The 27932-nt window shown below is 37.8% G+C and overlaps 1 protein-coding gene across 1 annotated transcript in view; it reads left to right on the top strand.

Moving 5' to 3' along the window:
• The first annotated feature begins 6767 nt into the window (after positions 1–6767).
• DNA2 (DNA replication helicase/nuclease 2) overlaps positions 6768–27932 on the top strand; it is a 41533-nt gene continuing 20368 nt past the window's right edge. Inside the window, exons 1-10 of the mRNA XM_051973863.1 lie at positions 6768–7104; positions 7146–7539; positions 13146–13325; positions 16445–16628; positions 17548–17693; positions 18340–18471; positions 20052–20271; positions 25427–25544; positions 26052–26217; positions 27503–27697. Coding sequence (XP_051829823.1) covers positions 6768–7104; positions 7146–7539; positions 13146–13325; positions 16445–16628; positions 17548–17693; positions 18340–18471; positions 20052–20271; positions 25427–25544; positions 26052–26217; positions 27503–27697 — 2072 coding nt within the window. The remainder of the gene's footprint in view (positions 7105–7145; positions 7540–13145; positions 13326–16444; positions 16629–17547; positions 17694–18339; positions 18472–20051; positions 20272–25426; positions 25545–26051; positions 26218–27502; positions 27698–27932) is intronic.

Genomic DNA, 27932 nt, shown 5'->3' on the forward strand with positions numbered 1-27932 from the left:
GGGTTCTATTGGGAAAAGGTTGTTGTATAAAAAAGTCATAGCTGTTGTATTCTGTGGTATAAATAGTTCCCATACCTTCATTTCAAAGGGCTGAGTCTTTGTAAGTTCTTAACTTTTTAACACTGAGTTAAAATCTTCCTCAGGAACTGGGCAGCTAAGAGATGCAGTCGAAAGAGCATCAAGCTTCGTCACATGATGTCTGTGTGTGTGTGTGTGTGTGTGTGTGTGTGTGTGAGAGAGAGAGAGAGAGAGAGAGAGAGAGACAGACAGACCTTGGGGAAGTCACTTAACTCGGTTTCCCTTAGTTTCCTCATCTGGAAAATGAGTTGGAGAAGGAAATAGCAAACCATCCAGTATCTTTGCCAAGAAAACCCCAAATGGGGTCACACACTGGAAATGACTGAACAACAACAAAAAGAACCGAAACATGTAATTAGCAATTTTGGCAAGCAGTAGGCTTTTTGTTTCTCTCTCTCATGCTGTAGGCCAGAGGAATCTGTGGGTTTGAGAACATTGTTGTTTGTCTTTTATTCTCAAAGAGGACCAAGACATCAGGTAGGTGATGCCATGATATGCAAGTAAATTGGATTTAAGAGAGGGATGACTTTGGATTGAGAGGTAGGTTTAAGTCTTGGACTGTGCTATTTTGCTATTTGTGTGACCTTGAACAAGTGACTTCTGAGCCATATTTTCATCGTCTGTAACATGAAGGGGATTAAATTTGATGATCTCTGAGATCCTTTCCAGGTCCTTCCACAAACATATTGTTATTGTCTGTCTTCTGCTCAAAAGTTTATTTTCTTTAAAAATTGTGTATGTGTGTATGTATTTATTGTTTTTTATTTTTACATCACTATGTCTAGGTAATACCCATTTTCTTCTTTTCCCTTTGGATCATTCCCTATAACAAAGAATTTTTTTAAAAAATGGAAAATGCAGATCAGCAACTCTAATATCAGATAACAATTGAGTTTGACAGCATATACAAATGTCCTGTACTCATTGTGCCCCACTTCTAGAAAGATAGGAAGGTCATGCTTTTTCTTAGGGAACCAGGTGGAATATTGGTTAGTATATTGGGCTTAGAGTCAAAAAGAGCAGAATGCGTTTCCAGCTTCAAATACTTCCTAGCTTTGTGATCCAAGGCAAATTATTTAAGTTAAAATATCTACTTCAGTTTCTTCAACTGTAAAATGAGGATAATAATAGTACTTTACTTCTCAGGATTGAAACAAGATTTGTAAAGTGCTTAACACAGGACCTTGAACATAATAAGTGTTTAATAAATGCTAGTTTTCCTCTCATCTTTTCTTCAGGACCAAATAAAACTTCAGGACCAATGTTCATTGTAATCATTGTTTGCATGATCCTGCTTGTTTTGCATCAATTCATATAAATCTTTCCATGTTTTTTTGGTATTCTGTGTTTTTTGTGGCACAATGACTTTTAAAACATGTATAAAATAGAACTGCTAAACACCTCAGCTGGTAAGGTTTGTCTACATGTTTCTTTCAAACTTCCTTTTGAGTGTTGTCACGGGAGTTCCACAATAATGTGAACGTTCCATGATTCCTAAGTCACTCTCAAGGGAGTAGTCTAGTTCTGGCTTGGATAGGAATCCTAGCTGGAGTTCATAATTCTTAATCATAGCAGATTTATGTGAAACTCTGGGAGAAAAAGCAACAAAAATACATCCAGTCTCAGTTCTTGGAACTGTGCCATGCTTCAAATTTTTGAATGGAAAATAAATTGACTTGTTTTCCACTTGGATGAAGTAACCTAAGCTATCTCTACATGTACCTAACTGGAAAACTTTGGATGATATTTATTACTTTCAGTATAGGGGATGGGGGACAGGAAATAAAACCAGAGCAAATGTACTATAAAAACAAGGCTACACTTGAAATTTTCTGTTCAAATTAAAAAAAAAAAAAACATGTATAAGCCATAAAAAGAAGAGTGCATATTGGGAAAGATTTGAGCAGAAAGTTAGGAAAAAAACCAAGAAGTGAATATGGGGGAGGTAGAAGGTTCCACCATGGAAAAACAGTACCACAAGTCCATTGAGGAGAGTAAAATATAAGGAGACTAGAAAGGGCTATTATTATATTATTATAGTGAAAAGAGTATTTCATGTTTGACCCTAGAGGTAATAGGGAGCCATGAGAGTTAACATAGCTATGAAGTGGAGAGGGAGGAAGACCAATTACAAGGTTACTGAGGTAATCCCCTAGAAGTGATGAGGGTCTAACTAGGGAAATGGCTGCAAATAGTCTTTGTGAATTCACTTTTTTATTTGCTTTTTTGAGAGGCAGTTGGGGTTAAGTAACTTATCTAAGGTGACAGCTAGTAAGTGTTAAATATCTGAAGGCAGATTTGAACTCCAGGGCTGGTACTCTATTCACTGTACCATCTAGCTGTCCCCTGGAATCTTTGTGGAAGCAGAATTGACCTAACCTGGTGACTGATTTCTATTAGAGAGCATATAGTCTCATGGATGACTGAGTTTGTCAGTTTGGGTGAATGAGAGTTGTGACCTTCACACAATAGGAAGGTTAGGGGAGTTTCTGAGGAAAATGGTCATTTTGTTTTGGGTGTATTGAGTTTGGGATGTTTGTGGGACATCCAGTTAGAGATATGTAATAGGCAGCTTGGGTGCCTGATACTGTGTTAAGCACAAGCCAATACAAAATTCACATTATGTTCAGATTATTCTGATATATCAATTGCTTTGAAACAAATTCCAAATAAGTATTTGACTGTATTTTCTGCTTCTCTTTTCCTTTCTTTCCTTCGCATTTAGTCTCTTTTAGATATCCACAATAATTACTAGTTCAAATAAAATGATTTTTAAAGTGTTTAGCACAGTGTACAGCACACTGTAGGTAGAAAAAGCAATAAATGCTTATTCCCTTCCCCTTGCCAAATGGCATTTAGAGGAATACCTTATAAATTGTTGAACTGCTCTCTGATATCAAAGAGGAGAGGTCATTCCATTTCAAGGTTTACTCATTGCTACTTGGAAATGTTGAGCAAGTTACCTATAATTTGCTCCAAGCCTTCATATTTAAGGATTCGGGTTGAAGGGATGTCTAGGGGAATAAGTAGGGAGGGGATAGTTCAGGTTCTCCTTGAACTGTTACAGATCATAAGGCTCCCTGATTCGATGGATGGTACTGGAAAGCAGCTGACATTGTAGTGACCCTCTCCAGTCACCCCCACACTGGCCCATCTTAAGCTAGACCTGTACTCCCAACCTTTCCAGCTTGAGTTACACTACTACGGTCTTCAGAAATGGACAGTCATCTCCCTGCCTTAGTGAGAAGCTGGAATAGAATTCTGGCATCTACCTGGCTTAGGTATCAATGAACTGGGACTTTTCCCTCCTGCTTTCTGGGATGGTAAATATTAATCTGATTACTCTGGCAATAGTTATTAAGGATTCCATTTTGTGCAGGACAGGACACTACAGGAGGAATGGTCAGTATAATTACTTCTCTAGCCATTTCTTGCCCATGATATTTCAATGACTGGAACAAGTTATCTCCTTTCACCTCTTGTGCTTCAAAATCCCTAGCTTCTTTCTGCTCAAGTTCACCAAGACCAAAAGGAGGCTGCTCCTCCCCACAATTGTTAATGCTTTCCCTCCCTCCAGGAAATCACTTCATATTTACATTGTTTACATTTTTTATTGTCTCATGTGTCCATAGTCCATAGATAGTAGTTAAGCTCCTTTTGGGCACAGATTTTTTATTTTTTATCCCCAGCATTCAGCAAATAAAATAGGAGGGAATTGAATAAATATGTCATACCTACTATGTTAAACACATTACAAATATTGTCTCCTGATCCTTTCAACTACCTTGTGAGGTAGATACTGTTATAATCCCTATTTTATAGATTAGAAAACTGAGCCAAACCAAGATTAAATGGCTAGATTTGAGTGGGGGTACCTTTTGACTTTGTATTCTACCTTTGTATCCCCCTCACTTTGTACAGCAGGTATTTATTAAATGTTGAATTTTCAAAGAATTTTTTTTTTATGACTATATGACTTGTGTCCAAATGAATGCTTATTTTCTGTTGCAGAAATCTGAAGCATGAGCCTCTGGGCAGGTAGACCTTGCCAAACCTCTCGCCAGTAGGAGAACAATCCATGAATATTAACTGTAACTAAAAAATTCAGTTTAAAATAGAATCATTTCTCAGAAACCCTTTCCAGAGTTCATGCTTTCACTTTGTATGGGGGAGGTGGTGACATGCCATGGCAACACTAACACCCTTGGGATGCTCAGGACGCTAGTCTGCAACTTTGAATCCCTTGGCAGTTTGCTCTGCCCGCCAAATAGCTTTCCAGCTCATGCTGTGTAAGATTCATTTTCCAGTCTGATCTCAAAAGATGATTAGAGTTGGGGGTTTAGAACTGAGATCCTAAAACTTAATTAAAATAAAAATGTGCATAGTGATGTCAGTAGTGTCTTAGTGATAAGCAAAAAATATCCCGTCTATTATGTATGGAGAAATGACTGAGTCAGAGGGAACAAGGAAGTAGGAGACATACTATTTCCAAGATCTATATAATCTAAGTGATTGCTCAAGGGAGGTTTTGCATTTTGAGGTATCATCAGTTTTGGAGGTGAATTAGTTTGGGTTTTGCTTATAGTTTCTTATAATCAATAGGATCCCATTCGTCCAGTAGAATGTCATTTGGCCTTTGGATGGGAATCACACAAATAGAATAACTAAGAGCTAACATGTAAAGAATGTCACTGGGGGAGATGGGACAAGAAAAGATTGGCCAGTCATGGAGCAAAAGGGAAAGAGAGTGTCATGCATCTTTGGTCAATGTTAAGAGACTTAGAGGAAGATCATATTGGGTGGATTCCTTGTAATAGACAATTATATTTCCTTAAATCCAAATGCTATCTATTTCTCAAACCTATTCTTTGTCTGATAGTATAATTAAGCAACTCGTCAGAGAAAAGGATTGTGTTTTAACTAGCCAGCTAGATGGCATAGTAGATAGCATGCTGGCCTTTGAATAAGGAAGACCTGAGTTTGAATTCTGCCTCATACCCATTAGTTGTGTGATATTGGGCAAGTCATTAATCTTTCTGCCTTAGTTTCTTCATCTGTAGAATGGAAATAAGAATGCCTATTTCACAAAGGATCACATGGTATAATAATATGTGTAAATGCCTTTACAAACCTTAAAGAACAATATAAATGCTAGCTATTACCACCTTTACTTAATTCATTATTAAGTATTCATTAATATTGAAATGAGAGTGATTATTTAAACCCGTTAATTAACATCCAGTTAATCCAATGGTAAATAATCCCTAACTTCCACAATGACTATTAAGATTTATTTTGCTTTAAACTTCAGTGACAGAAATAGAGAAGTTGATCAATGAACTAAATCAAGTATACAATAGTTAGAAATGCATAAGCACAGTGTTTGATAAAATCAAAGATTGAATTCTTTGTGACCCTTTTGGGGGTTTTCTTGGCAGACACTGGAATGGCTTGTTATTTCCTTCCATAGCTCATTTTACAGACGAAACTGATGAAACTGAAGTCAACAGAGTTAAATGACTTGCCTTGGGTCACACAACCAGTAAGTCTTCTATAGTCGGATTTGAACTCCTAAAGACAAATCTTCCTGATTCCAGACTCTGAACTCTATCCACTGTGCCATCTACTACTCCTGTGTTAAGACTTCACTATTTATCAAAAGCTATTGGGGAAACTGAAAAACAATTTGGCATAATCTGGCACCTCACACTGCATAATAGATAAGCCTAATGAGCTTATCATCTCAAATGAATGCTTTTTCTCAAACACATTTAAGGAGAGTAACTTTGAAGTTTGTTCTATTCACCTTTTTTTTGTGTCACAGGACCATCATGTTTGAAACCTTAAAATCCCATCATAGCCCTCCTACTACTTAAAGATAATTTGATTTGAATATATTACCATTAAAGTTTTCTTTTTATTTCATATTAAAGATAGTAGTTAAAATAGCACTGGACTTGGGCTTTGCTACCTTGTGTGGTAACAAAGTGTGTGGTCTTGCCCAAGTTACTTGATCTTAGTTTCTTGCTCTGTAAAATGAGAAAATTGGGCTTCTTAGATTTTTTTTCCAGCTCTAAATCTTAGGATTCCATGACATCTATGTATATAGTATACTTTAAACAAATGTTTTTAATTTACTTGTTCAGTAAGTATCATTCAGTGTTCGGGGCTATGGAAATCTGAAGACAGAAAAGAAATTCTATTGGGGGGAATAGAATTGCTGATACTTAATTCGGTTACTAGCAAAGTGATCCTGGGCAAATTACTTAACCCAGTTTCCTTGCTTGTAAAATGAGTTTGTGAAAATAAGTGGCTACTATTTTTGCATGTATTTGGAAAAATAAAACTATTTAAAAAAAAAAAAAAAACAACTAAATAGTAAGCCACAGTAGTATCTTTGCCGAGAAAACCCCAAAGAGAGTGGGACACAACGGAAAAATGACTGAAGACCAAAATAATGGGGTTATTATACTCAATGATGTGAAAGGGGAAGATTCGTTGCTAGCTGGAGCAGCCTTCTATCTGGAGAACAAACACACCTTGGGCAGGGGTCGGGGGAGTGGAAGCCCTGCTCACTCTAATGGCGTGGACCCGATAAGACAACAATGAACTAATGCCAAGTGAAATATCGAGAAGCATATGGCTCGTGGAAAAGAGCCTGGAACCTACTGCTGTGCGACCTTGGGCCAATGTCGTGCCCCGCCTGCCTCAGTTTACTCATCTGTAAAATGAAGACGATAATAGCAGCACCCCCTCGCAGCGGCGCCGGGGCGGTGGTTGCTAGGTGCCTTGCCACCCTTCCCGGGGTTGTAATGACAGCCGCTAGGTTGGTCTTGATGCTGTCCGGAGCACAGGAGGCGCGACCAGCACATGTGCAAGGCAAGCAGCTGGAAGCCCAGGCGGCAGCGGCTCAGTCCCCGATGTCGGAGAGGGCAGCGCGGGGCTCGGTCCCGGACCGCTGGACACGCGCTCCGGACACAGGGAGCCCCATGCCCAGCCGGACCACGTGTGACCATCAGTTACCAGGTAGTTTTTCCTCTTTTTCATTGGGGAAAGAAGGGGGTGAGCTGCTAGTGCATTGGAGAAGGTCACAGAGAACGGCCCAAAGAAAGTACCCCGGGCCCACCGGACTTCCCGGCAGCGGGGCTCGGCCTCCGAGGGGCGGGACCCAGGGAATGAGCTACTCGTGCGCCCGAGGTTTTATAAAAGGGACCAAAGAAAACACCCTGGGGATCGGCTCCGCCCGCGCTGGGGGCGGAGTGTGTGGAGGGAGAACTCAGGGCGCATGCGCACCGCACACCGGCCCCTTCTTTCCCCTCGGGATCCGCCAGTCCCGGGGGGCTCAGCCTGGGACCCCCGGGCCAGTAGAGCTATGGACTTGGAGCTGGAGCTGGAGTTGGACAAGCTGGAGCTGCCGAAGGGAAAGACGCTCGCGGAACAGGCGCCGCCGCCCGCCGCCCAGTGAGCCGCAGGGCACGGGAGGGAGCGGGAGATTTGAATGGAGGGCGCGGGAGCGGGCGCGGGCTGCGCGGACTGCGCGGACTGAGCCCCCTGGGTCCCCGTCCGCCCTCCTGTCCTCCCTCTCCGGGCCCCCCTCTCCGGGACTGGTGCAGGAGGGGGCGGAGTCTGGAGCCACGGGGGTCGGGGGGAGTAGAAGGAAGCGGGGTGGGGGGTCTGTCTGGGAGCGAACGTTCCCAGAGGTCTTAGGCTGGTTGAATAAATGAATGAATGAGTGAACAGGGTTGGGGGGCCCAGCGCCGCTCTGTGCCCTGTCCTCGGGGAGCTCACAGTCCAGGGGGGAAGCGCGGTGCAAACCATTTGGGAGAGAGGGGTCGCGACTTAAGGGACTGGGGGCGTCTTCCTGGGCCATCTGGTGGAGCCAGAGGATGGAAATGGGGGGACGGGGGTCCCAGGCCTGGGAGAGCCGGAGGCCTTGGGAATGCCATGAGAAAGAAGTCTGGAAAGTTATGGCTGGGGGTGTGGGTGTGGTGAAGAGCTTTGATTGCCAAACCTGGGCACGTGGGGCCGGAGAGGCTTCCTGCTCGGTGAAGTTCTAGGCTCTTAGGTTGATAGATCCGAGGCTTTAGTCTTTCTTTGTGGCTTGGATTTCTCAGAATACTGTTTTTAATCAAGTTAACAAGCAATTATAGTAAGCACCTTCTGTCTACCAGACACTTCGTAAAGTGCTGTGGATACAAGGAGCTTACAGTCTGATGGGGAGATAGAATGTAATGAAGTACAAAATAAAATACCAAGCGTTAAGGGAAAGCTCAGTTCTCCTAGAGCTTCCACAGCTGTGGATCATAGCATCTGAAGGAGCTGCAGGGCAGCCTTTGCTGACACAGGCGTATTTGGAATGAGATAAATTGGAGGCGGAGGGAAGAGGAGAGAGGTCAGAGAACAGCAGCTGCCTCTCAGTCTCCTTGTATCATCCTCTCCCAAGAGGAGAGCCATTCTGCAGGTCTAGGTTGGATCTCCAGCAGCCACTGTCAGGTGCTTCCACATATTTCCAACAGCTCCTGGTAGCACAACAACCAAGGATGGCAAAAGGGAACAAGCATTAAGCCCCTACTATGTGCCGGGCATTGTGCTGAACATTTCACAAATATTATCACGTTTGAACAAGAATTAACTCTTTATATTCTTCATTTTACAGTTGAAGAAACTGAGGTAGAAAGATGAAATGGCTTAGGATAAGGCTGGATTAGAATTCAGTCAGCTCTTTCCATCTCCTAGCCTTGTGCTTTAGCTGCTATAACAATGCAAATTGATTAATTGTTGATGGACTCTAAATTAGGAGCCCCTGAGGCAGCTGAAGTGGAGCTGGATTCCAAGAGTCTGAGGTGAAAAAACAATGTTTTCTTTTGGAGGGCACCTGGATACCAGATGAGGTATCCTGCATGGGGAATGGCACCTACCAATTTGAGTGGGTGAAGGGAGGGATGGCTATAAGAAGATCAGAGGTTATTTTGGGGCCATGGAGACAGTAAGGTGCCATCTGACTTTATTGATCTGTGATGAGTCAGAACTGCTTTACAGAAAAATCAGTTTCCGGGGGAGAGGGGGAGGAGAGAATGAATTGGAATAGTGAGAGATTTGGGGATCACCTAGGAAGTTATCGTGGCAATGATTCAGGCCAGAGGTAATAAGGACCCAACAATTAGGAGTTATTTTGTTTGACCTCAGATAAAGACCATAAGGTCATTGATTTAGGGCCATAAGGAACCCCAGAGGCTACTAATCTAACTCCCTCAGTTTACAGTTGAGGAAACAGGCCCACAGAATTTGATTTTCCAAATAGGTCAAATAGGTCACAGATGGCAGGAGAGATTTGAACCAGAGGCCCTGATTCTGGATTCAGCTTGCTCTTTTTGTTGTATAGCACTAGTTTCCACTTGTAGTTTTCTGAATCTCAGTTTTTTCCTAACTTGATCTTGTTACTCTGGATTGATGAAAATGGCACCTCAGCCTGTGATGGATCCTTCAAGTTTTGTAAATGCTCCATCAGCCAGATGTCGTCTTACAGGTCTTTTACCATTTCATGTAATTTAGTGCAGTGCATAGGCTGCTACTTTAACAATTTTTAAAATACTATCTCTGTTCCCCTTTACCTGATAACTCAATGTTGTTAGAGTTAGAGCTAACAGACCTGGGTGTTCTTACGTTGTTCTCCCCTCCCCCCCATTCCTTTAAAATTCTTTTTGGTACTTCCTTAGGTCTTGGCAGAAGAGATTAAATTTCTGCGTATTTATGAACCAAGGATGCATTCTTGTGTGAAATGTATTACTTGGTCCCCATCTCTCAGAGCAGTCTATGGAAGTTTTTTGTTTTTTTATGATTAATTTTTTAAAAAATTACATACATACACATAAAATTCTGCATATTCATCTATATTTCCTCAATTACATATTAAAACAATTTTTTTAACATTTAAAAATAAGTTTTGAGTTCCAATTCTAGCCTTCCTTCCTAATTCCTTGAGATGGTAAGCAATCAGATATAAGTGCAATCTTCCTAGTATCCTTTGCTGAATCACTATCTGTACCAAGTTCCTATTCCCTATTCTGGTTCTATTTCCCTTAATGACCTCATCCATTCCATTGTGCTTAGTTAATCTCCATCCCTAGTCTCCTTCCTGACCTTGTCATGTACCTCTAGTGCTTATTGGACATTTTATCCCACCTCAACATGTCTAAAGTGGAGATGATTATCTTTTCCCCCACTCTTCTTCCAAACTTCCTCATTTCTGTCAAGAGCACTTTTTTCTTAGTTACTGAAAAACTCAGAGCTTTGGAACATCCTCCTTTCTTTGCTGGCCTTCACATCTGGACAGTCACGTACCTCATCTTGACTTTTCTATCTCCACAACATGTCTTGTAACTCTTTCCTTCTCTCCAGTCACCAATCCTATTCTAGCCATTCAGCACTGTTTTCCTGTGCTATTGCAATGGCCTCCTAAGTGGACATCATGACTCAAGCTTCTCTTTCCAATCCATTCTCCATACAGCTGCCAAAGTGATTTTTCCCAGAGTGCATTTCTGACCAGCTCCCCCCTCCTTCTTACTCAATGAACACCTTTTTACCTGGAGAATCAAATATAGGCTCGTTGGCATTTCAGTCCCTTCACAAACTGATTCCATTTTACCTTTCCAGTCCTTTTTTTTTTTTTTTAATCACCCTGTGGTCCAAACAAGGTGAGCATCTTGTTATCTGTCAAACATGGCACTTCTTCTCTGTGTCTTTGCCCAAGCTCTTGTGCCCACAGTGCCCTCTGTCATCTCAAACTCTTAAAAGTCTAGTTCCATTCAAAGTTTTGCTCAAGTACTATTTCTCTAGGCCTGAGGCCCCAGTTACTGATGCCTTCCTTCCAAAATTACCTTTTCTTGTTTTGTATATGTACATACCTGTTATATCTCCCAGCCCCCAATAAATTATGAGTTACTTGGGAACAGAGGTTGTTTCACTATTGTCTTTATCTCCAAAGCTTACAATGATGCCTGGGGCATTGTGGATGCTTCAATGTCTATTCATTGCTTGATTGATCTACATGTTAAATAAAACCACGAGCTCATAAGCATTACATTAGCAGGGATCATATTTTATTTAAATCTTCCTCCTCACCCCCCCAATAACTACAAAGTAGACATGTAACAAATTTATTGGATTGGACTATATACACAGTGCTTACATTGTGTCCTTTTAGTATGTGGTGGGAATTACAAGTTCCTTATTTGCTCACCTTTTTCCCAGTTTTTTTTTTTTTTTTCCCTGAGGCAATTGGGATTAAGTGACTTGCCCAGGGTCACCAAAGTGCCTGAGATCAGATTTGAACTCGGCTTCTCCTGAATTCAGTGCTATTTACTTAGCCACCTAACTGCCCCTTCCTCTCCCCCCCCCCCCCATTTCTATGACTTTGAACTGTATAACCAGACTTGCCATAGGCTAGTGGGAAACAAATGATAGGGAATTGATTCCCAAGAATAAATAGGAAGATAAGAAGAGCCCCTGGCATTCCTTAATGGGTTGAGATTCTCTGTCTCAGTTATATAGATGATCTGTCGCAGGGTGCTGAAGCTGGGAAACATGAATACTGAGCCACCATCTGAGATCCTTGAAAAATTGGGAAATGAGAGTGGGGTCCCAGGTCTGGAAGGAAGCAGATGTTCCACTTTTCCAAAAAAAGGGAAGAGGAGGCTGAAAATCAAAGATCCCTGAGCCTTACTTTGATTCCTGACAAAATTCAAAGTTATAATATTAAAGGGAGGGTTTATGAACAGCTAGAAAATGAAGCAGTGGTTATAGCAAGTCAGAAGAGCTAGACAACCTCTCCTTTTTTTTTAAACAAATTAGATTAGGGCAGACCTTATTGTAGGGCACAACCAATGAGAATTTCTAAGAAAGGGACAGTTCATTGTCAGAAGACACAGGCCCCTCCTCAATTTAGACCTTCACTTTTTGGGAATCAACAGAATAGTCCAGTCCCCCTGCCACATGACAACTTTTCAAGTATATGAAAATGCTCACATTTAAAAAACTAGGAGGCAATTTTTGGCTTAATGTAATGAAAAAGTTTGTAATATTTCAAGCTTTTCAAAAATTGGGTGGTTTATCTTGTAGTGAGCTCTCATTCATTGAAGAGTAGTCAAATTGGGGTAATTTGAACTGTCAGAGAAATAAATTCTTCTTTGTAGATATTAACAGCAACATTGTGTCTTGATCAACTATGATACACTTAGCTCTTCTCAGCAATATAGTAATCCCAGATAATGCCAGTAGATTTGGGATGAAAAATGCCATCTGCATCCAGTGAGAGAATTGTAGAGACTGAATATGGATTAAAGCATGTATTTTCATCTTTTTTTTGTTTGCTTTTTCTTTCTTGTGGTTTTTCCCTTTCTTTCTGATTTTTTTCTTTCACAACATGGTTATATGGAAACATGTTTAAATGATTGTACATATATAACCTATACTAGATTGCTTACTGTCTTGGACAGGAGAGAGGGAGAAAAAAATTTGAAATTCAAAGTCTAATAAAAATGGATATTAAAAACTATCTTTACATGTAATTGGAAAAGCAAAATATTATTTTGAGGAAAGAATGAATTCTTGCATTGGGATGGATAAGTTGACCTTTGATTTTCCAGTCTGATCCAATTTTCCAGTTCCTCATTCACTCTAACATTTTCCTAGTTCCACGAAGACCATAGATAGCATTCTGTTTTGGTTTCTCTCATCTCTGAAATTTTTCCCACTGCCCTTTTCTGTTACTGTCCTAAGCATGTATCTACCCTTAATTCTCTTAAAGCTTACATTTTTGAAACGCTAAAAGAGGAGCAGATCACACATTGCATCACTTTGTAGAAATTTTTCTAGAAGAGTTATTTTAGACAAAATCAATTTGTCCTTCCTTAATTTTACCTATTTTAACGAGGGATAATTTTTAGCATTAGCTTCTCAGAAAAATTAAACATGGAAGAGAATCTCTTCTAGGGGTAGTTTGAAGACGAAAAGAGACGCAGAAGATGTTCTCATTTCTTGGTTGTGCTAATCTATTGTCTTTTCTAAAGATTTCAGAAGAAAATGGCAGCAGCTTTTCCTGATGCAATCCTGAGACGAGGAGTAGATAATCGATATCTGGTATTGGGAATCAGTATCGTACAGAATGAAGGAAACCTGGAGAAACATCTAATTATAACAGCTTCTCAGTCACTGGAAGATCAAGAGCTCTGCATCCTTAGGAATGATTGGTAATTGATATATATATGTAGTAATTGATGTGATGTTTATTTTGTGCTCAGCATCTTAGGCCTCTGTTTCCAAAACCACTTGAGGAAATAAAATGAATAACTCTAGTTTTGTAGTGATTAAACAAAATATTAGTACAAGTATTCTTACCTTTTTTCTTATAGTTGAGGAAACTGAGGTTCATTGAGATTAGTTTGTCCAGTCACGCAGCTGATGGGAGTGAACATAAAGAACATTATCGTATTATTGACTATTCCTTTTTCCAGTTAGATCCTTAGTCTTTTCAGTTGTAGTATGAAACTTAAATTAATTTTTTTTTCTTTTTTTTGCTGAGGCAGTTAGGGTAAAGTGACTTGCCCAGGGTCACACAGCTAGGCAGTGTTGAGTGTCTGAGATCAGATTTGAACTCAGGTCCTCCTGACTTCAGGCCTGGTGCTCTATCCACTGTGCCACCGAGCTGCCTCCTTAAATTAGTTTTTAAGAAGAATCAAATTTTGAGTTCTGAATTTTCTTTCTTCTGGTTCCTCCTCTCCTTATTGAAAAGGCAAGTAATATTATTTCAATTTTACATGAGAAGTAATAGCTTGCCATTTATAAAATTTTAGGAAATCATAGGAATGCTGAAAGACTTAAGAATGGAAGGATGAATAATGAAGACTGAAGTTCTTTATCCTTTGAGATTAGATTATACATGTGAAAACATTTCCATATTAGATATGATGCAAAAAAAAAGGTGAAAAAAAAAAGTCTGCTTCAGTGTGCACTCAGAATTTATCAGTTCTCTTTCTAGAGGTAAGTAGATAGCATTTTTCATCATGGGCCCTTTGGAATTGTCTTGGATCATTGTATTGATCAAAGTAGCTAAATCTTTTACAGTTGCTCATCCTTACGATATTGCTGTTACTGTATATAATGTTCTATTTCTGCTTTATTTTGTATCAATTCATATAAATCTTCTCAGGTTTTTTTTTTTTTTTTTTTGTTGATATATAAAGCTTTTTATTTTCAAAACACATGCATAGACAGTTTTCAACACTGACCCTTATAAAATCTTGTGTTTCAATTTTTTTTTCTCCTTCCCTTCTCCACGCTCCCTCCCCTAGATGGCAAGTAATCCAATATAGGTTAAATATGTATAATTCTTCTATACATATTTCCACAATTATGTTGTATGAGAAAAATCAGATCAAAAAGAAAAAAGTGAGAAAGAAAACAAAAATCAGGCAAACAACAAAAATACTGAAAATTCTATGTTGTGATCCATACTCAGTTCCCACACTCCTGTCTCTGGGTGCAGATGGCTCTCTCCATGACAAGACCATTGGAACTGGCCTGAATCACCTCACTATTAAAAAGAGCCATGTCCAGATTTTTCTAAAACCATCCCCATGATTTCTTACAGTATTATCTCATACTGTTCCACCACAATCATATGCTGTAATTTGTTTATTCCCCAGTTGATGGACGTCTTCAGTTTTTAATTCTTTGCCACCATCAAAACAGTTGCTATAAATATTTTTGTACAAATAGGTTTTTTTCTCTTTTCTTTGATCTCTTTGGGATATAGACCTACTAGTGATATTTCTGGGTTGAAAGGTATGTATAATTTTATAGCTGCTTGCTTGTAGTTCCTAATTGTTTTCCAGAAGAGTTGTGCCAATTCATGACTGCACCTACAGTGCATTACTTACCATTGCTGTTTTTCCACATCCCTTCCAGCATTTGTCCTTTTCCTTTTCTGTTACATTAACCAATCTGGTAAATGTGAGGTGGTACCTCAAAGTTGTTTTAATTTGCATTTCTCAAATTATTAGTGATTTAGAGCATTTTTTCCTATGACTATTTGAAGCTTTAATTTCTTCTTCTGAAAACTGTCTGTACCTATCCTTTGATTATTGATAATTGGGGAATGACTCTTATTTTTATAAGTTTGGCTCAGTTTCCTGTATGTTTGAGAAGTGAGGCCTTCATCAGAGAAACGTGCAGTAAAACCAGCTTTTTCCCCCACTTTTCTGCTTTCCTTTAGTTTTGTCTGCCTAAAATTCTTGAACCCTTGTTTTCACACTTAGAGCAATGTTACACAAGAACACGGGCCAGACTGATCTTGGATTTGTGCCTGGGTTTGAGATGCAACTAAAAAGGCCTTTATCCTTGTTATATATGGACTTGCCATTTCTAACATCTTAGGAAGACATAGGCATGATGGAAGGTTTAAGAATGGGAGAATAAATAATAAAGATGGAGATTAGATTATGTAAAGGTGTGCAGTTTTTCTATAATAGTTTCTGGGACCTAACCCTTGAACTTCTTTTTGTTTGAAGGGAAACCAGGAGTATCTTTGTGCATTTTTTGAAGCTGGAGGCAGGTAAAATTAAAGACTCTTATAGAATACTTGGTGCTGATGAGTATCTGGTACTATAGAAATACCTGCAAAAAAGCTAAGGCCTGCCTTTGAATCCAGAGATGAGGCTGTTCATTTAATTCAGTTGTGTCTGAATCTGTGTTTTCTTTTTCTTATGAGAGATATTGGACTGGTTGGCTATTTTCTTCTCTATTTCATTGTACAGATGAGGAAACTGAGCTAGACAGGGTTAGGTGACATACCCAGGCTCATAGAACTAGAAAGTTTCTGAGGCCGAACTGAGGAAGATGAGCCTGCCTGACTCCAGCTCTGGCTCTTTAAACACTTTACCATCTGGTGGCTGGTGGATCTAAACTACCTGGGTTCAAATCCTGACTCTCTTCCTTTTCCTCCCTGAAAGACCTTGTATTATTCATTTAATCTCTTTGGGCCTTATCCGTCCCATAAAAGGCTTAAATTAAGTGATCTGCAAATTTTTTTTTTTCTTGTTCTAATTCTTGTGAAACAATCAGTGTTCTATCTTCCATAGGTGGAGCTTTAATTAGGTCTCCTTTCTTGTGTATTTTACTTTATTTTAGCCAAACAATTAGGGTTAAATTACTTGTTTAACACAGCTAGGAAGTGTTAAGCATCTGAGATTGAATTTGAACTTGGGTTCTCCTGACATCAGAATTGGGCTCTCTCCACTGGGCCTTCTAGTTGCCCCTTTCTTGTACATTTTAAATGAAGCTCCTACATGTCATATATTTTTATTTGCAGGAATGACTTTTCAATAGAGCCAGGAGATATCATTCATTTGGAAGGAGAATACAAAACAGATGCTTGGATAATAGATAAAGATTTTGGATATTTGACTCTCCATCCAGACATGCTGATATCTGGCACTAGTGTAGCAAATAGCATTCGTTGTATGAGAAGAGCAGTTCTGAGTGAAAAATTTAGGGTAAGTATGTAGAAGATGTTATAGCTGATTCAAAGACATTGTCCATAATACTTAACAAAGTATTAACAAAAAGAAAATTATGTCTAGTGATGGTTTTTGGTATGATAGAGTTTTGTGAACACATATCTGCCATAGGATAAGAAGACCTGATGATAATCACTGTCCTGAGGTTTATTTCCTGTGGCTAAAGGATTCTTTTAGCCTTCTTGTATTAAAAAAGCACAAGAGTTATATTGTAAAATAAGGAACAGAGTAGTAAATGAATTTTGGAAATTAGTAGTATTTATTTTCCATTTGATCATTCTATAGGGAAAAAGGATATGAAATAACTAACATAGTACTTGGTTAATATTTCAGAGAAAGGCAAACTTAATTTTTTGCTCAGATTTCTATTGATAGTTATGAAATTTTCTTTTCTAAGATGTTTTTTGAATATTTGTACTAAACATTCCTTCATTAGGAACATTAAGCATTCCTAATCATTCCTAATCCTAATTCCTAATCCTATTTTATTTTAGCCAAACAGTTGGGGTTAAATTACTTGCTTAACACAGCTAGGATGTGTTAAGCATCTGAGGTTGAATTTGAACTCGGGTTCTCCTGACATCAGAATTGGGCTCTCTCCACTAATTCCTAATCCTAATTCCTGAATCAGGAATTCCTAATTCCTAATCATGTCTATTCTTAGTAGATGTAAAATTAGTTTTTTGAAGATTATTATTTTAGGCATTCTACGTCCTGCGAATTTATTGAACAGCTAAGAGATAAAGGAAAAATAGATGAAGGAAAATATTTCATATTCTCTTCTCTTGGCTACTTAATATCTAAAAAATATCAGTTTCTTGTGTAATTATGCATGTAAAAAAAAAGGTCTTTTAATATATAACACATCAAAAATACATTTGCCATGTTCTTTTAGAGCTGTGATCCTAATTCTCACCAAATGTTGATCGGCACAGTCCTGCACGAAATATTTCAAAAAGCGATAATTGACAGCTTTGCTGACAAAAAACTCCAAGAACTTGCTCTACAAACTGTTCAAGAAATAAAACATCTGAAGGAAATGTAAGTAACAATCAGAATTAGAGATAATTATGTTATGGAAATATGTTTCCTGGAATCTCCAAAATATTTGGGTTATACTAGAGTTTTGTTCTGTTTTTTGCTTTTCCCCATTTTGCTTTGTGATATTGCCCAATAAATACCTGTACATCCACCAGTCTAGAATACTGGGGAAGGCATTAGGAAATAAGATAAAGCTTTAGAACAACCATTATAGGCTTGACAAAGGTTTTCCTGTAAAGGAGAGCCCCTCTTGCTCAGGGACTTCCTTGATTTGTAGGCCCACAGCAGAAAAGTTTGAACAGCAATTGGAAAGAAGCCTGTTAGTTACAGGCAGAGACAAGAGGCAAGCAAGCCATCTGCTACAAGGAGATGGATTGGTCATGCAGAGAATTTGAAAGGAGTTGGGGGAAATGGGCTCTGGTCAGTCCGCAGTGCTAAGCCTCTCATAGTTCCTTCTTGTGTGATGTTCATTTGTACACATCTTGGGAGCATGCTCCATCATCTTCTTCACCAAGCAACATAACTAGAGTCTCCCTCCAGGAATGGAGGTAGTGTGGCCTTTGGTTTGGGGCTGCATGTTTCTGCTGTCTTTGTCCTTTTTATTTTTTCTTTTTTATATTCAGTATTTCCTCACCCATTTTTAAAGGTACCACTTAAAGCTGAAACAAGATGAATTTCAACAAGAAATAGAAGACTATCTTCCATCATTTTCCAAATGGGCTGAAGATTTCATGCGTACGCCCATGGCAGTGGATTTTCCCAAGATGCCTCTCACTTCGTAAGAAAGCCTTTCTAATTTGACCTTATTGTCTCCTTGATTGGGATTCTCTAGTGTAGAGTAGTAGAATTGTATCTTTTCTTTTCTTTTTTTTTTTTCCTTTTTTTGGTAGTATTTTATTTTTTCAAATACATGTATAGATAATTTTCAGCATTCATTTTGTAAAATTTTGCGTTCCAAATTTTTCTCTTTTCCTTACCTCCCTCCTCCCCAAGACAGCAAGCAAGCTGATATAGATTAAATATATGCAATTCTTTTTTTTTTTTTTTAATCCTGGAAGGATTTTATTTTATATTTTTGCAAAAATAAGTGTCTAGGCTGGTTTTTGAAAAATGCGAAGGCATTCTTTTACTTTCTATCCTGAAGCACAAGTTCCTTCCTTGATTCACCATTAATTGGATGTTACTGAAGTTAGAGTGAAACTACATCCACTCTTCATAATGTCTGAGAAGAATCTCCTATTCTAATTCTCCACTCTTGATTACATAAACTAGTCTTAGTCCCCTGTGAGCTTACATTCTTTAGGGGGAAGACTACTGATAATGGAATGGGAGAAGGGGAAGGGGGCAAAGTCCCAAGGGTTCTTTTTTAAATCTAAAACCACCACTCCTGATTACAATCTTTGATTTCCTTGTTATAGGTTCCAGATGCCCATTTCTTAGATTTCAATTTTCTAATTTAAGTTTAATTTCTCTGTATTAATTTAATTTTCCTAACTAAGTAGAAACTAAATCACCATCTAGTTCTCAGTATGTGTAATTCTTTTAAACATATTTCCATATTTGTCTTGTGATTCTAGAAAAATCAGATCAAAAGGAACAACCCATGAGAAAGGAAAAAAACAAATAACCCCAAAAAGTGAAAATAGGGTGTTTTGATCCACATTCATTCTCCATAGTTCTCTCTTTGGAGAAAAATTGCATTTTTCCATCCAAAGTCTATTGGAATTGCCTTAGATCACTGAACTGTGGAGAAGAACCAAGTCTTTCATAGTTCATCATCATACAATCTTGATGTTGCTGTGTGTAATGTTTTCCTGATTCTGCTTGTTTTATTCAGCATCAGTTCATATAAATCTTTCCAGACCTTTTTAAAATCAACCTGTTCTTCATTTTTTATAGTAAAGTAGTATTCCATGACATTCATAAGAATGAGCTAAATACAATTATAAGACCCTCTTTACATAATTTATTGTTATTCAGTTGTTTCAGTCGTGTCCATCTCTTTGTGACCCCATTTGGGGTTTTCTTGCCATTTCCTTCTCCAGCTTATTTTACAAATAAGGAAACTGAGGCAAACAGAGTTCAGTGACTAGTCCAAGGTTATACAGTAAGTGTTTGAGGTGGGATTTGAATGCATGTCATCCTCCCTCTAGGTCCACCTTGCTGTCTCTAATGACTCAGCCAGATCCCTTGACTGGGACATAGCCCCAGATCTGAGTTCCAGCTCAATGGTCTTTGTACCAGGCTGTGTTTAATCTTTTAGGAAGACTGGCATGTTTCTACTTACTGATTGGTTTACATGCATCTTTTTTTCCTCCTCATTTTCTTCAGAAGAAATATGTAATTTTTTTTTTCCAGATTAAAAGATAGAAACAAGAATGACTCATCTTGTAGGATTCAAGTAACAGAAGCGCTAGATATTGAAGAGAACATTTGGTCTCCAAGATTTGGCCTGAAAGGCAAGATTGATGTCACAGTCAATGTGAAAATCCATCGAGGTTCTGAAGCTACTTGTAGAATAATGCCTTTGGAGCTGAAAACCGGCAAGGAGTCTAATTCTATTGAACACAGAAGCCAGGTAACAGATGCATGTTCTTAAAATGGAAGATATTTAATCTTTCTAAGAGCACATTCTGTTCACATATCTTTAAAATGCAATAATGTGGCCTTACTATTTTAATTCCAAATTGTGGCTTTCAATTTTGGAAATGTTTCCTGTGATCCATTTTAAGGAAATTTATCTTAGACATGTATACTATTGGGGCCGAAATTTTGGGAAAAAGTAAGGATAGTAGCAGGGTTGTAAACTAACTCTTTCAATTTCCTCCCCCTCGCCCTCACAGTTATTGAATTTCATCTAAGATTAAATAGAGAAACTGAATTATTGATATATTAAATGTTTTTATGATTTGAGATTCAGCTGAAGTAGATAAAAGTTGTGACTTTCAAATAAGCCAAAAACCTAAATGTTCTTGGAACACAGACATTAGAACTAAATACTTCCGACTATTTTTGAGGGAAGGAAATAAAATCTAAATCATTACCATAATAAATTGAAACCATGTTATTACTTATTTATATATTAGGAAATATTGATCATAACATAATTATAATAATATCATCTGCTGTAGATTGATAATGAAAAAATTATATATCTCCTACATGAATTTGTATTATAGAGAGTAAGCCATTTCTTTTTCATATCTAAAAAACTTTAAATCACAAAAAGATGTTATATAAAATATGTTTGTGTTACACCTGAGTTTTGGAGTGAATTTTAACTCAAGGAACTTTGCATCTTTGTAGCTGCTAAAAGTGTTCTAGATAACACATTTTTGAAATGAAAGTTTTAAGTTTTAGATTCAAGCCCAGAGTAATTTTTGGTTATATTTTTGCAGCTTTTGACTTTACAGATGTTGAGGATTGAAGGAGGAGAAATCATTTTATTTCTCCAAAGGCTTTAATTTTGTACTTGAAAATTGTGTAACTTGGACTGAAGCTGTAGTTTTGAAATTTGACCCATTTGTGATCCTCATGAGCAGGGCAGATGGAGCCAGATTTGAAGAGAAACAGTTAATCCTTTATAAAGTTGTAAATATTTGAAGCCATGTGCTTGGAGAGAACTTCATGGGAAACTTCAAACTTTTCACTTGATTTTTGCAGACAGGTTTGACTGAAATCACCTGGGCCAAAACACTTAGGAGTCTGAAAAAGGGCTCACTTGCTGTGCCACCAAGGTGAATTCTTTCATTTTGTTCAACTTCTCTGAAAAAAAAAAAAGATGACTCATATACGATTTGGGGACAAGTATAGTATAAGAAATCAGCACTCTTTGTTGCAGTGACCAAATTTCTGCTTTCTAGAACAAATTTATAGTGAGAACACTATATATTTAATGTGCAGAAAATAAAAATAGAATTCTAAATATATGAGTACAATAGGTAAATCTTAACTTTGGGACTTCCTTATTTTAATTAGTAGTTTGTCCCTGATTTCATGCCCAAAGTCCATTTCTAAATTGATTATTTAAAACTTGTAGCCCATTTTCAACATTGAAACAACATTATGATATGTGTTAAGGTCCCAGACTAGCCCTCTAAAATCATAATGGCAAACTCCCTTCCCCTCCTTCTATTGGGCATGGGGAGTTGGCTGACTGGCACTTTGGGTGGGAAGATTGGTGGAGGAATTATGGAGGAATGGGATATGAATAGTTGTTTATACATATATACAATTTCCATCTCTATGTGGATCTTCTGAAGTTGTGTTAGCATTGGCAGTAAGAAAACCCCAAATGGGGTCACAAGGAATCTGACAGTGCTGAAACGAGTGATCATCAATAACAACAAAGTAGGGATAGCATTACCTGCCCTTTGTACTTCAATGGTAACCTTAAAGTTCTTTAAGCTTTAAATTTTTAAGCTTCAATTTAAGCTTGAAGTTCAAATCTTTAGTAAACATTAAAGCTGAATTATTGAATTTTATCATGAAAAAAAAGCATTGGCAGGAAGTATGAATTATATTCAATCATCAATACAACAAAATATTTAATATTTAATTTATTATTTAATAACAAAACAGCCTGCTATGTTCAGATGAATTTAATTTATCAAACTCAGGCACCAAACTCTGTGTGAATATTATTTTTTCCAATATGAATTTTTTCCATTCTTTACTATCTTGGCAGCTGAATTACCCTAAGTATTCCTGGAAATGATTTAAATAGCAAGGCTCTTGAGACTAACATTTTCTTTGGAGAGTCTTTATCTCTAGGATCCTCTTTCTCTGTTAATTTCAAAAATCTTTTGTTTCTTAACTGAGCTAGGAACAGAAGAAACTTAACTTTTTAATTTGATGGCATAGCAATTTTTAAAAAATTAATATTTTATTTGTCCAAATACATGCAAAGATAGTTTTCAACATCTGCCTTTGCAAAACCTTGTGTTCCAAATTTTCTCCATTTCTCCCCCACTCCCCCATCCCCAAGACAGCAAGCAACCTGATATAGGATAAACATGTACAGTTCTTCTAAACACATTTCCATATTCGTCATGGTGCAAAAGAAAATCAGATCAAAAGGGGAAAAAAAACATGAAAAGGGGAAAAAAAAAAGCCAACAACAATAAAAAGGTGAAAATACTATGCTTTGATCCATATTTAGTCTCCAAAGTTCTCTTTCTGGATGGGGATGGCATTTTCCATCTTAAGTATATTGGAATTGGCTTAGCAGTTTTTAAGTAAAATAATTTATATTTGTTTTTCAAAAACCTAAATTTAGCACTTAGCTAATAGAACAGTTTGCAAATATAATTCATATGTTACTGTTCACATAAATCTTTTATAAATTGACACTCATCATCATTCTTTAAATGAAAGGTAGTTAATAGCTCTCAGTTTGACCTGTAATATTTATGCATTTGCTTTTATGGAGGTTCTACAACTGTTGAAATTATATTAAGATCATTTTGATTTTAGTCTTTAGGGAACTGCCTAGAAAATAAATGACTCTGAATTCCTTAATTGTGTCCCTCATAGCTTTCTCAAACTAAAATTGATATAATATGACTCAGATATCATCAAGAATACTAAATTGACCCATTGAAATAATTGATGCCTGATATTCTGGACAATAATTCCTAGCCCATATGTCAGCACACTCATTGTAGTATTATAGGCCTGTGTTAGTAGGCATTCCTGCTGTTATCCAGGCCGGCTCCTAAAGAGTCACTCGGGAATGGCTGGTGGTCTCAGGAACTCCCTCCTTTCTCTTGTTCCCCATTGTCTCTCACCAGGTATTGGTTGAATCTTCCACCTTTCTCACCTAGTTCCAATCTTGTTAGGGCTGGTACAAGATGGCTTCTCTTGTGGCAAGAGGAAATTAGAGGGAGGAAGAAATTGCTGACTACTCTTTTCCCAGCTTGCCTTCCCTTGTTCTAGTCTTACTCTTGGTAGTAGTTTTGGGGGTGATGTTGACACCAGATGATGGTAGGCACCAAAAGCTGGGATTTGGTCACGTGAAGAATTCACTTGGCAAAAGGTAGATTTATTTCAGGGAACAGGTAAATTTGAATTGAAATTGAATTGAAAAAAATAGGAATGGTAAATTTGAAATAGACTGAGAAAGCATATGAAAGACAAGTTTCTCAGTGGAACTCATAGTTATTAGAAGAAAGGGACCATGAGGTTGGGGCATGTCTTTAGTTGGCAAGCTAAATTTTGAAAGGGACTTGGCATCCTAAAAGAGTTAATTAGTCAATAAAGAGAAGTGGGGATGAGAAGCGTAGAGGAGTACCATGTAGTGTGGGGAAAAGGTAAGGGGAAAAACACCATGAGGGAGAGTGCCGTGGGGACTGACCCAAGGAGGCAGCAGCCATGGAATGGCCCACAAGTAGATTTTATTGGGAAAATTTAACCTCGGGGACATGACTGGGGTTTTTGACAGGGCATGGCAAGGTGAGACTTCCCGAATCTCTACAGAGAGTGAGTCTCAGGGGGTTGACATAACTTAGATTTCAGACTGGATGATCTCCCCAGAGGGTGAGACCATGGAGCTAAAGTGATCTCTAATAGTGCATTCTGCCTGCTTGCTTCAGGGATCAATTCTTTAGTTTCTCTTGTCCAACACACCATTCAGGACCTCATTAGTAGTGTCCTTGGGCTCCTGGCAATGAATGATCACAATGGAGTGATCTGGAGAAGCCAAGTCTTTTATTTCAGTGAGTCACATTTTTCATGGAATTTGAGGGGAAAAAAAGATAAAGTGAAGATGGGTGCCAGGCACAAGAGCCTATTAACGTTGTCCTGTCTCTTATATTATTTTACAGAATTATTATTATTTTATATTAATTTTAGAAAGTGAATTTGCCTTCTTCCATGTCAGGAGCCTATGGGAGAAACCTTGGTCAAAAAGAGCAGATAGTAGCATTAGGAATGGAAAGCATTAGAAGGAAAGGGCTATCTTAACACTGAGGCTCCGAATAAGGAAGGAAATGGATGAAAAGCATCTGGCTAGGAGGAAGAATATGGCCTTGGAGGTTACACTGACAAGAATCCTTCGGTTTTCTTCCATGGTTCCTTACCACTTGGCCCCCAGTCTCTGATCTCTTTGGTCTTCCATGTACCTGCCAATAGTCTTGAGTCCAGGAGGACAAGGGGGACAGCACAGATGAGGAAGAACTCGGGTTCTGGCATAGTCCAGCTAAAAGGATTTCCTGTGAGGCCCAGATTGGAATTTTGAAGGTGTTTTTTCATAGAAACACACTGTGTTTAAGTTCTGGAGTTCAATTAACATTATATTACAGGGGCTTTATCAATCAAATTGGGAACCTCCGTAACACAAAGAGGATGGCCTCTATGGGAAAATGCTTTTCAGATTTCAAACAAGCCGTTTACCACTGAACTTTGGTGGTAGAACCTATTCTTAAGTTAGGACTGACTGTTTTTGCCTGGTAATTCTGACTAAGATTCTGTACATTTAACTTTTAATGCATATAGTATATAGTAAGACTAACAAATTCTGGCCTCATCAACTCTGGCTAACAGTGTAAATTAAAAATCAGGAAAGTTCTCTATTTTGGCTTTTAAATAGTTTTTGTTTTAGATCTTTCTTCAAGGTGAGAGTGAAATTGAGAGGGATGTTAATGTTTGAGAAGGGAGAAAATATTTGCTATTAGCACCATGTACTCTTCAGTATTTTTTCTGTTATTTTAAGAAATTTTAAAATTATTTGTTAGGTTATTCTCTATACATTACTAAGCCAGGAAAGAAGGGCTGATCCAGAAGCTGGATGGCTTCTCTACCTCCAGACTGGTAACATGTACCCAGTACCTGCCAATCGTCTTGATAGGAGAGGTAAGGACCCCATCAATGTATCCTTTTTTTTTCCACAGTTAAAACAAGTTTTTCAACCTTCATTGACACACTGTACTTGGAAAACTATCAGATCTTTTGCAGTACATAGTGTAGCATTGTCTGTGGTCTTAAGTATCAAAAGACAAGGGAAAAAAATTAAATTCTTGTGTTTAGATAAGAGAAAACATTAACCTTTTAGAAGTCTATTCCTGAATAAAGAGTACCTGGGTTCAAAGATAACCCTAAATATTTATTAGCTTTTTGATCTTAGGTATGTCACTTGACCTCTCTAGGTCTCAGTTTCCTGATCTTTAAAATGAGGTGGTTTGATCTAGTGGGCTCTGAAGTCCCTTTCAGACTAAATCTATGATTCTACAATTTTTCTTTCTTTTTCTTTTTTTTTTTGATATTCAAATAGTGGCTACTAAAATGTCTAAAGGAAGGCATGTATGATGATCAAATCAAATTTAACTGAATTCAATATTTTTTTCTCTTTTAAAAAAACAGAGTTATTAAAGCTAAGAAATCAGTTGGCATTCTACTTGGCCAATGGTATCAGAAAATCTACTGTGGGAAAAGAACAAAGCCAGCTTGCACAGTTGCCATCAATCGTTAATGATAGTTATACATGTAAATACTGCTCACAAATGTACAACTGTGCCCTTTATAGCAGGTAATGAGTTTCATATTGTTTAAATTTGGGTTATAGCTTTTAAAAAATTATATTGGGGACATTTTTCATATCATATATACAGTTATACATATATATGTGTGTACACACTTACACATATACACACATGGATCAGTATAGATCCTTCCCTCCTATATATAGAGAGTGCTATCACAATTTTGTTATAGAATGAGTTCAGCTTAACAGTGATGACAGAATTGACCTCTTTGGATTTATTATGGTTATTAAAATGCTGCTTCCCTCCATTTGTTTCAGATGTATGAGCCCATAGAGAGCCCTCACTACAGACTACAGTCCATTCAGCGTGGATTAGTTTCTTCTTCCCTCTCTCCCTCCCTCCTTCCCTCTTTGCTTTCCTTTCCTCCTTCCTTTCTTCCCTTCTGTCTTTCCTTCTTTCCCTCCCTCCTTCCCTTCCTTCTTCTTTCCTTCCTTACTTTTCTCCTTCCTCCTTCCCTACCTTCCCTCCTTTCTTTTTCCCTTCCTTTCTTTCTTAGCTGTCACATGTCTTTTTTTGAATAGTGTTTTATTTTTCTAATTACATGTAAAGACAGTTTTCAACATTCATTTTTGTAAAACTTTGTGTTCCAAATTTTCTCCCCTTTCTTATCTCCTCTGTCCTCAAGACAGCAATCTGATAAGTTAAATATATGCCATTCTTGAAAAATCAGATCAAAAAAGAAAAAAAAAGAACATGAGAAAGAAAAAAAGCAACAAGCAAACAGATAACAACAAAATGATGAAAATATGCTTCGAATCACATTTAGTCTTCATAGTTCTCTCTCTGGATGTTAATGGCTTTTTCAATCCCAAGTCTATTGGAATTGCCTTGAATCATTTCATTTTTGAGAAGAACAAGATCATCATAATTGATGATTATATAATCTTGCTGTTGCTGTGTACAATATTCTCCTGGTTCTGTTCACTTCATTAGGCATCAGTTCATCTAAATCTTTCCAGGTTTTTCTTTTCTTATAGAACACTTAATATTCCGTTTCATTTATATGCCTTAATTTATTCTCCAACTGATGGGCATCCACTCAGTTTCTTGTTCCTTGCCATTACAAAAATAGTAGCTATAAACATTTTTGCACATGTGTTCCTTTAATGGATTAAAAGTCTTTTGAATCAGCTTAAAATATTGAATATCTAAAGTAGGAGAACAGTGATTTATATTGCTAAACCTGAAACTCTTATTTACTTCAGAGATAGTTAATGTAATAACCAAAACTATCTCTAGTACCTTTCTGACACAGCATTTTGAATTTAGAGCAATCGAACAACAAATGGACAAGAGCCTCATCCCACTTGCCATGCTGCCTAAAATTGAAAAGGCTACAGAGCACCTGAAGCATTCCCATCTCCAGTATTTCAGCCTTTGGTATCTAATGATGACCCTGGAGTCCCAGTCCAAGGATAACAAGAGAAGTCACAGAAACATATGGTTAATGTCAGCTTCAGAAAGGTAAGCAGAAGGTTTTGTTTTGGTAGACACCTTGTTGTATAGACTCTGGAATCAAGTAGAAAGAGCTTGAATTTGAAGTTGGAGCCTAGATTGAAATTCTGGCTCTTCTACTTATTTATGATACCTGCATGGCCTCTTTGTATGGAGAATGGAAGGGCTGGAGCCTCTGATGTCCAGAGTGTTTCTAAGGCCTTTTAAAAATTAAAATAAAGCATTAATTGATATCTTTTGAAGA

Source organism: Antechinus flavipes, chromosome 2 (assembly GCF_016432865.1).
Source record: "Antechinus flavipes isolate AdamAnt ecotype Samford, QLD, Australia chromosome 2, AdamAnt_v2, whole genome shotgun sequence".
In the NCBI taxonomy this organism is placed as follows: Eukaryota; Metazoa; Chordata; class Mammalia; order Dasyuromorphia; family Dasyuridae; genus Antechinus; species Antechinus flavipes.